This window comes from Coregonus lavaretus (genome assembly GCF_964263955.1).
Source record: "Coregonus lavaretus genome assembly, chromosome: 2".
Lineage (NCBI taxonomy): Eukaryota > Metazoa > Chordata > Actinopteri > Salmoniformes > Salmonidae > Coregonus > Coregonus lavaretus.
This window is the reverse complement of record NC_139989.1, coordinates 17,292,574-17,307,521: the sequence shown is the minus strand read 5'-3', so window position 1 is coordinate 17,307,521 and position 14,948 is coordinate 17,292,574. Positions and strand designations below refer to the sequence as shown.

General features: G+C 47.5%; 1 protein-coding gene across 2 annotated transcripts in view; it reads right to left on the bottom strand.

The window, feature by feature from the left end:
* Nucleotides 1–41: 41 nt before the first annotated feature.
* LOC311100206 (uncharacterized protein) overlaps nucleotides 42–14,948 on the bottom strand; it is a 29,099-nt gene continuing 14,192 nt past the window's right edge. The window contains exons 6-17 of one of the 2 annotated variants that reach the window (XM_084141018.1): nucleotides 11,797–12,259; nucleotides 9,453–9,554; nucleotides 7,807–7,900; nucleotides 6,927–7,150; nucleotides 6,409–6,651; nucleotides 6,038–6,136; nucleotides 5,304–5,497; nucleotides 4,994–5,168; nucleotides 4,530–4,686; nucleotides 3,936–4,089; nucleotides 3,654–3,765; nucleotides 42–1,305 (exon numbers count right to left, since the gene is read on the bottom strand). In XM_084141018.1, the coding sequence (XP_083997144.1) occupies nucleotides 1,124–1,305; nucleotides 3,654–3,765; nucleotides 3,936–4,089; nucleotides 4,530–4,686; nucleotides 4,994–5,168; nucleotides 5,304–5,497; nucleotides 6,038–6,136; nucleotides 6,409–6,651; nucleotides 6,927–7,150; nucleotides 7,807–7,900; nucleotides 9,453–9,554; nucleotides 11,797–12,259 (2,199 nt within the window). In that variant the 3' untranslated portion in view covers nucleotides 42–1,123. The remainder of the gene's footprint in view (nucleotides 1,306–3,653; nucleotides 3,766–3,935; nucleotides 4,090–4,529; nucleotides 4,687–4,993; nucleotides 5,169–5,303; nucleotides 5,498–6,037; nucleotides 6,137–6,408; nucleotides 6,652–6,926; nucleotides 7,151–7,806; nucleotides 7,901–9,452; nucleotides 9,555–11,796; nucleotides 12,260–14,948) is intronic. The other variant, XM_084141019.1, reaches the window with a different exon arrangement.

Genomic DNA, 14,948 nt, shown 5'->3' with positions numbered 1-14,948 from the left:
TACCGTCTCATATTTTGGGGTCTTTGAACAAATACAACATATTCCAAAATGCAGCTTTTAATTCTGCATTTTCCTTTGACAATGTAGGGAATACAGTGCACTTATCCAAAACATTTACATTTTGTGAAAATAAACTGTATTTTACATCTGTGAAACATAACATGAGAAGCAAAACTATATTCATTATGAATGGAGTTGCTTTGGATTCCTGCTGTTGAACCCAACCACTCAATATGTAACCCAAATCATGGCCCACTATTTGCTGTGAGAAGTCAACCTCTCCATAACCACTAACAACGCTTAGCTTTCCAGTTGCTGGCTAATGAAATGTTAGAACCTGCCTTGGCTTCAATCACCCCCAAAATGTAGTTTTTGGACAATACAGGAAGTAAGTAGAACTGGAGTTAAATGCTGGACATGGAACATCATCATAGCCCTCTTTAGTAGCAGTTCACATGGTACCTCAGTAGCATTAACTGATTCATTAGAGAATTCAGGCAGAAAAAATCTGGGTGAAAAACATGCTTTGATATATAAAGGTTATATCCCTGATCTATTCCTAATCATAGTTCCCTTGCTTTATGTAGATTGGTTATCATGCATACTATACCTCTGCCAGGCCCAGGGGGATCTACACTCTGGAGTGAAGTTTCCCTTAGGTACAGATCTAGGATCAGCTTTCCCTTCCCCAATCCTAAACTGAACCATTAGTGGGGGAAATGCAAAACTGACCCAAGATAAGCGTTTAGGGACAACTAAACCCTACACCGGGATCTACATAGCACACTTATCTGAGACATCATCGTAATAACTTTAATGGGGGTTGTGATTAACTACAGGGAGCAGGGATCCCATCTAGACCTTTAGAGGCTCTCGTTTTAGAAGCACAAGAAGGCACCCTTCTAAGGTTTCAACAGCAATTACAGTGGACTTGTGATTGAGCGATTAGTGCCACTAGCCACTGTTGAAGCAGTGCAGTTAGAGCTAGGTTTCTCTTCACCCAGACTATGCTGAGCCTGTCAGCTGGATGCATAAACATGGGTCTGATACCACGAGCGCAGCGGAAGCTACTAGCTAGCTGACCCAAGCCTCATCAGAAAGGGCTGGGTCACTACTCATCCCTCTACTGATTGTCACCGTCGTTGTCGTCGGAGACCTGGTCAGGGGGGATGGCTCGCGGGTTGCTGGCCCGGATGCTGGTGATGTGGGGACAGGAGGCGATCAGGTTGGAGATGCCCGACAGGGTCACGCCCGAGCCGTCCAGATTCACCTGGCTCAGACGCATGCGCTTCAGGAACTTCAGTCCTGAGGGAAACGGACACAAAAAGAAGGTATATTAGGTTTTCACCTCTAAATACTAGGATTCAATGGGAGTGTTGGAGGATAATGAGTGGGACCTATAGATATGTATTAGAGAGCTTACAGCATTTGGAAAGTATTCAGACCCCTTCACTCTTCCCACATTTTGTTACGTTACAGCCTTATTCTAAAATGGATTAAATAAATACAAATCCTCAATCTACAAACAATACCCCATAATGACAAAACAAAAACAGGTTTTTAGAACTGTTAGCAAATGTATTACAAATAAAAAACAGATACCTTATTTACATAAGTATTCAGACCCTTTGCTATGAGACTCGAAATTGAGCTCAGGTGCATCCTGTTTCCATTGATCATCCTTGATGTTTCTTCAACTGGATTGGAGTCCACCTGTGGTAAATTCAATTGATTGGACATGATTTGGAAAGGCACACACCTGTATGTATATATATAAGGTCCCATAGTTGACAGTGCATGTCAGAGCAAAATCCAAGCCATGAGGTCGAAGGAATTGTCCATAGAGCTACGAGACAGGATTGTGTCGAGACACAAATCTGGGGAAGGGTCCCAAAACATTTCTGCAGCATTGAATGTCTCCAAGAACCCAGTGGCCTCCATCATTCTTAAATGGAAGAAGTTTAGAACCACCAAGACTCTTCCTCGAGCTGGCCGCCCGGCCAAACTGAGCAATCGGGGGAGAAGGGCCTTGGTCAGGGAGGTGACCAAGAACCCGATGGTCACTCTGACAGAGCTGCAGAGTTCCTCTGTTTAGATGGGAGAACATTTCAGAAGGACAACCATCTCTGCAGCACTCCATCAATCAGGCCTTTATGGTAGAGTGGCCAGACGGAAGCGACTCCTCAGTAAAAAAGCACATGACAGCCCGCTTGGAGTTTGCCAAAAGTTACTTAAAGGACCATGAGAAACAAGATTGAACTCTTTGACCTGAATGCCAAGCGTCACGTCTGGAGGAAACCAGGCAGCGCTCATCACCTGGCCAATACCATCCCTACGGTGAAGCATGGTGGTGGCAGCATCATGCTCTGGGGATGTTTTTCAGCGGCAGGGACTGAGAGACTAGTCAGGATCGAGGGAAAGATTTCTTTTTTTTTTTTCTTTCTTTTTTTTCCCCTTTATTTAACCAGGTAAGCCAGTTGAGAACAAGTTCTCATTTACAACTGCGACCTGGCCAAGATAAAGCAAAGCAGTGCGATAAAAACAACAACACAGAGTTACATATGGGGTAAAAAAACATAAAGTCAGAAAAATACAACAGAAAATATATATACAGTGTGTGCAAATGTAGCAAGTTATGGAGGTAAGGCAATAAATAGGCTATAGTGCAAAATAATTACAATTAGTATTAACACTGGAATGATAGATGTGCAAGAGATGATGTGCAAATAGAGATACTGGGGTGCAAAAGAGCAAAATAAATAACAATATAGGGATGAGGTAGTTGGGTGGGCTAATTTCAGATGGGCTGTGTACAGGTGCAGTGATCGGTAAGGTGCTCTGACAACTGATGCTTAAAGTTAGTGAGGGAGATAAGAGTCTCCAGCTTCAGAGATTTTTGCAATTAGTTCCAGTCATTTGCAGCAGAGAACTGGAAGGAATGGCGGCCAAAGGAGGTGTTGGCTTTGGGGATGACCAAGATGAAGGGTGCAAAAGTACAGAGAGATCCTTGATGAAAACCTGCTCCAGAGAGGTCAGGACCTCAGACTGGGGCGAAGGTTCACCTTCCAACAGGACAACGACCCTAATCACACAGCCAAGACAACGCAGGAGTGGCTTCGGGACGAGTCTCTGAATGTGGCCCAGCCAGAGCCTGGACTTGAACCCGATCTAACATCTCTGGAGAGACCTGAAAATAGCTGTGCAGCGACGCTCCCCATCCAATCTGACAGAGCTGGAGAGGATCTGCAGAGAAGAATGGGAGAAACTCTCCAAATACAGGTGTGCCAAGCGTGTAGCGTCATACCCAAGAAGACTTGAGGCTGCAATCGCTGCCAAAGGTGTTTCAACAAAGTACAGAGTAAAGGGTCTGAATAATTAAATGTGATATCTGTTTTTTATTTGTTATAAATTTGCAAAAGTTTCTAAAAATCTGTTTTTGCTTTTTCATTATGAGGTATTGTGTGTAGATTGATGAGGGGATGTTTAAAAAAAAAAAAAAAAATTACATTTTAGAATAAGGCTGAAATGTAACAAAATGTGTAAAAAGTGAAGGGGTCTGAATACTTTCCGAATGCACTGTATATCCTATCTTTGCAATGACCGTCCAGTTGACTATTTTGGGCCCTTTATTCAACTGTATGATGGGATCTTACCGTGGTCAGTGATGCGTGTACGGCTGAGGTTGAGCTTGAACAGCTGAACACAGTGGACCAGACCTCTCCGCGCGACCGTGTCGCCCACCTGAGTACTGGCCAAACTTAATACCTGGAACATAAAGACACAACATCAATGCTACCACTGCTAATAATAGTATGCGGCTTCAACACAGTTTTATAACGGAGCTCTGTTAGCGCCATTGCTGCTCTATAACTTATTTGCAGAGTTCTATCCACTGACACAATAGTTGTCTATGGGTTTCCATGCATGCTCCGTACCTGCAGGTGTGGCAGACAGGTGACGAGGGCGGCCACTCCTCGGCTGGTGACGGCCGTGCGGTCCAGACACAGCTCCAGGAGCTCCTGCAGACTGCGCAGGGAGGGCAGCCCCACGTCCGTCACCTGGGTGTTACTGAGAGACAGCCTCTTCAGCCTGGAGACAGGGACATTTCTATCAGGGTCGTATTTATTAGTGCTCACCGTAGCAAAATGTTTTGCAACAGAAAACAAAAATAAGCATTTCTTATTGGACAGGTAGTTCAGGTAGTCCCTCTTGTGTTTCAGTCCGTTTTCTTCTGTTTGGTCCCTAATGAATACGGCCCAGCATTTCTTCATTCACACAAAGTCAACACTAGAGGACGCTGGTGAATCAACTAGAGCAGTGATCACCAATTCTAGTCCTTGTAAGCAATAGTGTGCAGATTTTTGTTCCAGCTCACCACTAACACAACCAGTTAGCCTAAATGATTAGTTGAAATCACTGTATAACTCCCCAGGACCAAAGTTGGTGACCACTGAGTGCCAGTCTATCATGACACGTATCTATATTGACACCAGGAGATGATAAAACATGTTATGAGAGAGTGAGCTAACCTGGTCATGGTGGCCAGCTGGGTGACCCCCTGGTCGGTGATGTATGTGTAGTCAGTCAGGTCCAGCTCGGACAGCAGGGACAGTCTGGAGAGGAAGGCCAGGCCAGCGTCCGTCACCAAGTGGCGTCCAGGCAGGGTAAGCTGGGTCAGCCTGAGACCTGCGAGGAACGAGCGAAAAAATATATAGTACTTTAGGAAATACATTTAACTATATACTGTGAGTCATACACAACATTCACATCTGCAGTAATCTTCCCCTCTAATCATTAAGTCAATCAAACAGCAGTACTGCAGACATTGAGGCCCTGATTTGAATACTCCTGCTGTTCACAGTCTCTCTCTCTGTTCACAGTCTCTCTCTGTTCACAGTCTCTCTCTGTTCAGTCTCTCTCGCTCTCTCTCTCCCTCTCTCTAATACTCCTGCTGTACACACACTCAGTCACACACATACCATGTGCAGCTCACCTGAGATGATCTGGAGGACGTTGTTGCCGTCAGCAACGGAGATGCCCGCCAGGCTGAGGGCAGAGAGGGTGGAGTGGGTGGCCAGGTGCTCCAGAGAGCCCTCTCTCACCCCTGTGCCGTCCAGGTAGAGGGTCTGCAGGCTGGAAAGCTCAGCCAGGGCCGACACGTCACTCACCTGACATACGAGGGAGGATGAGGTGGTCAGGGGTCAAAGCAGACCCTACGCACTTCTGGCTCAGTGCAAGGATATTGTGGTTGGGTGTGTTGTAGTGTTTGTGTGTGCGTGCATGCGCAAGAGTGATAGAGCTACCTTAGTGTGTTTGATGCTGAGCAGTCGTAGCTGTGGCACACAGGTGGGCAGCGCTGCCAGGGTGGCCTCTGTGACAGAGGTCTGGTTCAGACTAAGCTGGGTGAGTGACGAGGGAGCAGACTGCAGGTACAGCACCATCCCTACATCGCTTACTTTGGTCTGGTCCAGTGACAGGAAAGACAGGCTCTTCAATCCTTTAAGACACAAAGGGTGCGGAGTGAGATTATGTTTTATCTTTGTCCTCCTTTCAAGTTGGTGAAAGGGTTGACACATTTATTCATAATTATGAATTCAATCATTTTTATCAAGTTGAAACGCCACCCATGCCATATTATGCTCCGAGTGTATATATATACTTTTTAACCTTTAATCAGTTTAAAAGGCTTTGACCTAGTGTTCTTGCAAGAAGTCATAGCAGGCTACTTGGTTATTAGGGGGTCTTACATAATTTCAGCTTTACAAAGTTATCTCTTTCTTTCTCAAGGTCTCCTGACCTATATTCACAAGACTGCTTACCAAACTGCTTACCAAGCATTAAAAACCCAATTCATCCACAGGTGTTCCATGCTGTAGCCAGGGTCGAATGTATTACTGCATACCATAGTAAAATCTTTTGCAACAGAAAACCAAAACAAACGTTTCTTATTGGACAAGTTCAGGTATAGACCCTTCCTGTTTCAGTCAGTTTTCTTTTGTTTGGTGCCTAGTGAATACAACCCAGAGAAGAGCCTCACCTGTGATGTGCTGCAGACAGGAGTCTGTTAGCTTGCTACATGAGGCCAGGTTCAGGTGCTGCAGTTTCAGTAGGCTGCACAGCACAGAGAGGCCTGCGTCTGGACAATGGGAAAACAAAGCGAGAGCAACCATCAGTATCATAGCCACAATGCTGCAAAGATAACCGGTCACATGCTTAAAGTGATAGCTCACCAATGCATCTGTATTCCTTTATTTTTTAAAAACTTTATTTCTTAACTTGACATTCAAATGGCACTAATAATAGTGTTGCCATAGGGCTCTGGTCAAAAGTAGTGCATTTTATATGGAATAGGGTGCCATTTGGGACGCATACTCAGTGAGTACCAATGCTGTCAAGGTAAAGGTATACCTGTGATGAGAGGAGAGTTGACCAGGCTCAGGTGCTTCAGTGCAGTGAAGGCCCGTAGCTGCCGGAGCAGCTCGTTGGTGGAGTACGGGTAGCAGTTGAGGACAAACTTCTGCATCGGGCAGCCGAAAAAGAGCTCCAGGGTGCGCGGGCGAAGGAGCCTCTCGCGGGACATGTGACTGAGCAGGAGCTCGGCCAGCTCGGGGGTCAGACACGACAGACTGCTGCTGTACTGCATGCTGGGAGCTGAGAGAGGAGGAACGAAGGAGAGAAAGAAGTTGGGCTTGGTGAAAACGCATTTTCTATGCAGCTTTCCAGACATTAATATTTTCTGTGATCTTGAATTTTTACACAATTCCAATAAACCACAACCAATATCATTGTATGTACAATTCTGAACATTTCTGAGATGGTTGGGAAACAGTCGTTTGGCTAGGTCGTTGTCTTGGCAAGAAGTGAGGCCCCTTCAACAATTTGTTGAATGCAAATAACAGTGTTGGACATTAAAGTTGTTCTCTGACCTGTCATGAGGTTGACTGTGGCCCGGGTGGCCATGACACAGAGGGAGGGGACGCTGGGCGTCCTGAAGGGTTTCTTGGGGGGGGATGGGTGACCCTGGGTGGCCTGGGGGTCGTCCTGGGCAGCTCTCTGGAGGCGCTCTACTGCAGCCTGGCCCGCTGCCCCCGGCACCACACGACCTGCAGCCTCCTCTGGCTCCACTGCTGGGTCCTCTGCCACCCCCTCCCTGGGAGAAACAACCACGTTTGTATGACATCTAGTCAACTGATTAAACATAAGAAAAGCTTCCAGATTCTCCACCCTTGTGCACACTTCCCGCCATGGATTTAACAAAGGTGGAAACTTACTCCAAGCCAATGCTTACACCAATCCAATGCTTACACCAATCCAATGCTTACACCAATCCAATACTTTAAATCCATGACAGAGAGTGTGCAAGTGCACACTCTGGCTATAATGTGGAGAACTCTGCTGCATTCAAAACTCATGTATTTACAGAGCAAGATTAGGTCTTGAGACCCTCCTCAGGCTGCATGCCAGCAAGGCTACATGCCAAGTCTGAAGTGTGCATGCCAACACATCCAGTCACCTCTTATGGTTGACCTTCAGCACACTGTCACACTTCTACACGTTCAACCAAAGTTTATAATAAGGCGTTGCAGTGCTGATCAGAGCTCAACATTGAAAAACAATCCACTTTCTAAAGACCTATTTCTACCTATTACATTTCAATGACACTTGAATAATCCTACATATTTTTTAGATCATGGACAGTATCAAATGTTAAATTACATTTAAATTACGTTACAAAAAAAGACATTGCTTTAAAGTGGAGGGCACAGCATGGCCATGATATAGGCTAAGTTTAGGCTGGGCACTCACCTAAGTCTGTTGCCCTGTTCTGGCCAGTGGTGTCTGGGCTCCAGCCCTCCACGCAGCCGGTTCTCTGGGAAGAAGGGTAATCGGGGCATACCTGCTGGGGTTAACCATAGGTCAGGCCTTTAGGATACTCAATTTGAATCTGTATTAATTCTAAAAGCCATATATCTTGAATTACACTACATGACCAAAAATGTGTGGACACCTGCTCGTCAAACATCTCATTCCAAAATCACGGGTATTAATATGGAGTTGGTCCCCCCGTTGCTGCTATAACAGCCTCCACTCTTCTGGGAAGGCTTTCCACTAGATGTTGGAACATTGCTGTGGGGACTTGCTTCCATTCAGCCACAAGAGCATTAGTCAGGTTAGGCACTGATGTTGGGTGATCAGGCCTGGCTCGCAGTCGGCGTTCCAATTTATCCCAAAGGTGTTCAGTTGAGGTCAGGGCTCTGTGAAGGCCAGTCAAGTTCTTCCACACCGATCTCGACAAACCATTTCTGTATGGACCTCGCTTTGTGCACGGGGCATTGTCATGCTGAAACAGGAAAGGGCCTTCCCCAAACCTTTGCCACAAAGTTGGAAGCACAGAATCGTCTAGCGTTAAGATTTCCCTTCACTGGAACTAAGAGGCCTAGCCCGAACCATGAAAAACAGCCTCAGACCATTATTCCTCCTCCACCAAACTTTTCAGCACTCGGCGGTCCCGTTCTGTGACCTCGTGTGGCCTACCACCTCGCGGCTGAGCTGTTGCTGCTCCTAGAGGTTTCCACTTCACAATAACAGCACTTGCCACGTTGAAAGTCACTGAGCTCTTCAATACAGGCATTTTACTGCCTATGTGTGTCTATGGAGATTGCATGGTTGTGTGCTCGATTTTATACACCTGTCAGCAACGGATGTGGCTGAAATAGCCGAATCCACAAATTTGAAGGGGTGTCCACATACTTTTGTATATACAGTGTATTTCAGACAAATATCAAAGCTATTTAACAATCTGAATGCCTGTCTCTGAGACATATCACATGCCTCTCATCAACATCTTCTCTCTAATCACAATGTTAATCTTCTTCAGCTTTAGCTTCCTCTGTGGCTGTAAAAAGAATCCCCGGCAATGAGCTTCACACTAAGTGTAGCACACAGATTACTGTCTGTACCTCAGAGCTTGAATACTCAGAAAGACAGAGTTATTTTGGCACGAGTGCAGTGCGAACTTGCATAAGTGGGAAAGTCGGGCGCATTCACCTGCTATTTCCCAATAAAAGCAGCTTTCTCACGGCGAGTGAGGAGATATCAAACATCATTACTGGCCCAGTTTGCTCACTATCCGGACCGCAGCCATGGCAGGTTAGTTCAACGGATTTCTACACACACTGGTTCACTTCAACTACTTCTGTAGTAACCTGCTGTAAAAAATATATATTCCCAGGGGCAGTAGATTAAATCCTACTGCAAATGGGGCTGCAGTGCTCATCAAGTTCAAAGCCATTTGTCTAAACACTGACACAGAGAGAGGGAGAGTGGTCATTTCTATTGGACTGTAAAGAACAAGGAGTTCAGAGGAAAAACCAGCGAGACACAGAGAGAAAGAGGGGAGAGGGAGGGAGGAAAGAAGGATAAAAGACAATTCCAAACAGAGGGTGTAGTACCATTGAGGAGGAAGGGCGGCTCTCTACCCCCCTCTGGCATCTCTTCATCGTCTGAGCTGGCAGCCTCCTCAGCATCACCAGGATTCAGCTTCTGGCCCCGTCCTGTCAGGGAAAAACTCTGCATGAACACTTTGGAGTAGGATGAAGTTGCCCCTAGACGCTGATCTTGAGTAAGTTTCACATTGTTCCCACTAACGGTTAAGGTTAGGATTGGGGGACATCCGATCCTCGTTTGTTAAGTCAAATGACACTGCTGGTCCTGCTCACACTGCCCTACCCTATGCTTTGACTTCTTTCTCCCCTCTCTCCAGATGAAATCTTGCGACTTGTGACAGCCGGCCGCCCAACAACCTGCCCGCTTGACCCTATCCCCTCCTCTCTTCTCCAGACCATTTCCGGAGACCTTCTCCCTTACCTCACCTCGCTCATCAACTCATCCTTGACCGCTGGCTATGTCCCTTCCGTCTTCAAGAGAGCGAGAGTTGCACCCCTTCTCAAAAAACCTACACTCGATCCCTCCGATGTCAACAACTACAGACCAGTATCCCTTCTTTCTTTTCTCTCCAAAACTCTTGAGCGTGCCGTCTTTAGCCAACTCTCTTGCTATCTCTCTCAGAATGACCTTCTTGATCCAAACCAGTCAGGTTTCAAGACTGGTCATTCAACTGAGACTGCTCTTCTCTGTGTCACGGAGGCTCTCCGCACTGCTAATGCTAACTCTCTCTCCTCTGCTCTTGTCCTTCTAGACCTGTCTGCTGCCTTTGATACTGTGAACCATCAAATCCTCCTCTCCACCCTCTCCGGCGCGGCTCACTCCTGGATTGCGTCCTACCTGACAGGTCGCTCCTACCAAGTGGCGTGGCGAGAATCTGTCTCCGCACCACGTGCTCTCACCACGGGTGTCCCCCAGGGCTCAGTTCTAGGCCCTCTCCTATTCTCGCTATACATCAAGTCACTTGGCTCTGTCATATCTTCACATGGCCTCTCCTATCATTGCTACGCAGACGACACACAACTAATCTTCTCCTTTCCCCCTTCTGATAACCAGGTGGCGAATCGCATCTCTGCATGTCTGGCAGACATATCAGTGTGGATGACGGATCACCACCTCAAGCTGAACCTCGGCAAGACGGAGCTGCTCTTCCTCCCTGGGAAGGACTGCCCGTTCCATGATCTCGCCATCACGGTTGACAACTCCGCTGTGTCCTCCTCCCAGAGTGCAAAGAGCCTTGGCGTGACCCTGGACAACACCCTGTCATTCTCCGCTAACATCAAGGCGGTGACCCGATCCTGTAGGTTCATGCTCTACAACATTCGGAGAGTACGACCCTGCCTTACACAGGAAGCGGCACAGGTCCTAATCCAGGCACTTGTCATCTCCCGTCTGGATTACTGCAACTCACTGTTGGCTGGGCTCCCTGCCTGTGCCATTAAACCCCTACAACTCATCCAGAATGCTGCAGCCCGTCTGGTGTTCAACCTTCCCAAGTTCTCTCACGTCACCCCGCTCCTCCGCACACTCCACTGGCTTCCAGTTGAAGCTCGCATCTGCTACAAGACCATGGTGCTTGCCTACGGAGCTGTGAGGGGAAGGGCACCTCCGTACCTTCAGGCTCTGATCAGTCCCTACACCCAAACGAGGGCATTGCGTTCATCCACCTCAGGCCTGCTGGCTCCCCTACCTCTGCGGAAGCACAGTTCCCGCTCAGCCCAGTCAAAACTGTTCGCTGCTCTGGCACCGAACAAGCTCCCTCATGATGCCAGGACAGCGGAGTCACTCACCACCTTCCGGAGACACTTGAAACCCCACCTCTTTAAGGAATATCTGGGATAGGATAAAGTAATCCTTCTACCCCCCCCCTTACCCCACCCCCCCCCCCAAAAAATATATATATATTGTAAAGTGGTTATCCCACTGGCTATAAGGTGAATGCACCAATTTGTAAGTCGCTCTGGATAAGAGCGTCTGCTAAATGACATAAATGTAAAAATGTAAATGTGGGGAGAGGAAGCTGATCCTTGATCTGTACCTATGAGAAACTGCGCCCCGGAGCGAACAATTCACATTCAGCTGACCCAGAGAATGCCTGAACGAAACTCAGTGCCTGTAATGGTGTTATGGTGTCTTCACAAAGTGATGCCTCAAACTAATGGGTCCATAATGCAATAGCCTGCGTGAGTAAGGCAATTATACAGCGTTACACGGCACCGTATAACCATTTATACTCCAAGAAAATACATTTCTGAACGTAGAAAAATAACCAACAAGTCATTAACTATGATATTTGAAAATACATCAAATACATTGTGAATGAGGTCTTCATATGCCAGACATGAATCTTACCCCAGGAGTGAGAAGGTCCGGTCATTTGGGGACCAACACCGGGGATGCCTGCGTAGCCCACTGCTTCTTCCCACAGCTGGTGAGGCAGACGTGGGGGCCGAGCGGGATCCTCCATCCCTTCCTCCTCCAGCTCTGGTATCTGGGGCTGCTGTGGCTGGGGAAGCGCAGGGGGTGGAACCACCACCTCCTCCTGGCCCAATAAAAGGCATGCAGCTGGGCTGGGCGGGTCCTGGGGTGTCTCTGGGGGTGTGGTCTGGATGCAGAGGGCGGCGTTGGGTGTGAGGCCCAGGGATCGCAGGGACTTGGCCAGCTCCGCCTCCCCAAAGCGTTTCCGTGGGAACCCCTGGAGGAGGGAAAAGGAGGCCAGGGAGGGGTGGCGCCCGGAGATGTGTTCCATCACGCTGCGCAGAGGGGCGTCGGCCGGGAAGCGCTCCCGCATGGACTCCCCAGAGGGCAGCCTGATCTACAGGGAGAGACACATTTTAACATAACAATGTCCATCTAACTAGGCTACACAATTCATGCACGCCTCTTCAATAAACCAATAGGGGTGCTCTCAAGTCAACAATCAAGACTGAAGTCTATCTATGCTCAGGGCTCAAAATTAATACAAAAAATATTGGTAAGACCGGTGTTTAGGAGCACAAGAAAATATATTTTAAGCAGGGTTCATTCAAACATTGGTAAGTCAAATTCAAGGACTTTCTGTGACTTTTTCAAGCACTTAATTGTAATTTTCAAGGACATCAATGTTATACAATTGTATAATGTATATCATTGTACATATAGGGCCTAATATAGAACCCCCCCCCCCCCCCCCCCCCACACACAAGCAAAAAGTGTAAAAAATTATAATAAATAAATAGGCCATTACCACTAAGAATAATACAAATTGTAGGCCTTGCCAATGCGTTGATATTCAAATTATTATTACATTCTAAAATATGTGAGAATAATGTGGACACTGCCTGACTAAATTGATTGGATGCATGCATCGCAAATTTTCTTTAGCCTGTGTGGCCGCCGCAGGCACACATAATAAAGCTATGAATAGTGGAAGGATTTGTATGGAAATACAAATTGAAGCCAACATTAGATGTTGCCAGCAGCATACCACCCTGCATCCCACTGCTGGCTTGCCTCTGAAGCTAAGCAGGGTTGATCCTGGATGGGAGACCATATGCTTCTGGAAGTGGTGTTGGAGGGCCATATGAGGCACTCTTTCCTCTTGTAAAAAAAAAAATTAAAAAATAATATCCCAATGCCCCAGGGCAGTGATTGGGGACATTACCCTGTGTAGGGTGCCGTCTTTCGGATGGGACATTAAAAACGGGTGTCCTGACTCTCTGTGGTCACTAAAGATCCCATAGCACTTATCGTAAGACTAGGGGCGTTAAAGTCCCCGGCCAGGACACCTGGGTTAATGCAGGGAAACTTAAATCCGTTCGACCTAATTTCTACCAGCATGTTAAATGTGCAACCAGAGGAAAAAAAAACTCTAGACCACCTTTACTCCACACACAGAGACGCAAACAAAGCTCTCCCTCGCCCTCCATTTGGCAAATCTGACCATAACTCTATCCTCCTGATTCCTGCTTATAAGCAAACACTAAAGCAGGAAGCACCAGTGACTCGGTTAATAAAAAAGTGGTCAGATGACGCAGATGCTAAGCTACAGTTTTGCTAGCACAGACTGGAACATGTTCCGGGATTATTCAGATAGCATTGAGGAGTACACCACATCAGTCACTGGCTTCATCAATAAGTGCATCGATGACGTCGTCCCCACAGTGACCATACGTACATAACCCAACCAGAAGCCATGGATTACAGGCAACATCCGCACTGAGCTAAAGGGTAGAGCTGCCTCTTTCAAGGAGCGGGACTCTAACCCGGACACTTATAAGAAATCCCGCTATGCCCTCCGACGAACCATCAAACAGGCAAAGAGTCAAAAAAGGACTAAGACTGAATCGTACTACACCGGCTCTGACGCTCGTTGGATGTGGCAGGGCTTGAAAACTATTACAGACTACAAAAGGGAAGCACAGCTGCGAGCTGCCCAGTGACACAAGCCTACCAGACGAGCTAAATCACTTCAATGCTCGCTTCGAGGCAAGCAACACTGAAGCATGCATGAGAGCACCAGCTGTTCCGGATGACTATGTGATCACGCTCTCCGTAGCCGATGTGAGTAAGACTTTTAAGCAGGTCAACATTCACAAGGCCGCAGGGCCAGACGGATTACCAGGACGTGTACCAAGACACTAGGCAAGGGTCTTCACTGACATTTTCAACATGTCCCTGACTGAGTCTGTAATACCAACATGTTTCAAGCAGACCACCATAGTCCCCGTGCCCAAGGACACTAAGATAACCTGCCTAAATGACTACCGACCCGTAGCACTGACGTCTGTAGCCATGAAGTGCTTTGAAAGGCTGGTCATGGCTCACATCAACACCATTATCCCAGAAACCCTAGACCCACTCCAATTTGCATACCGCCCCAACAGATCCACAGATGATGCAATCTCTATTGCACTCCACACTGCCCTTTCCCACCTGGACAAAAGGAACACCTACGTGAGAATGCTATTCATTGACTACAGCTCAGCATTCAACACCATAGTGCCCTCAAAGCTCATCACTAAGCTAAGGATCCTGGGACTAAACACCTCAATCTGCAACTGGATCCTGGACTTCCTGACGGGCCGCCCCCAGGTGGTAAGGGTAGGTAACAACACATCTGCCACGCTGATCCTCAACACGGGGGCCCCTCAGGGGTGCGTGCTCAGTCCCCTCCTGTACTCCCTGTTCACCCATGACTGCATGGCCAGGCACGACTCCAACACCATCATTAAGTTTGCCGACGACCCAACAGTGGTAGGCCTGATCACCGACAACGATGAGACAGCCTATAGGGAGGAGGTCAGAGACCTGGCCGTGTGGTGCCAGGATAACAACCTCTCCCTCAACGTGACCAAGACAAAGGAGATGATTGTGGACTACAGGAAAAAAAAGAGGACTGAGCACGCCCCCATTCTCATCGACGGGGCTGTAGTGGAATAGGTTGAGAGCTTCAAGTTCCTTGGTGTCCACATCACCAACGAACTATCATGGTCCAAACACACCAAGACAGTCGTGAAGAGGGC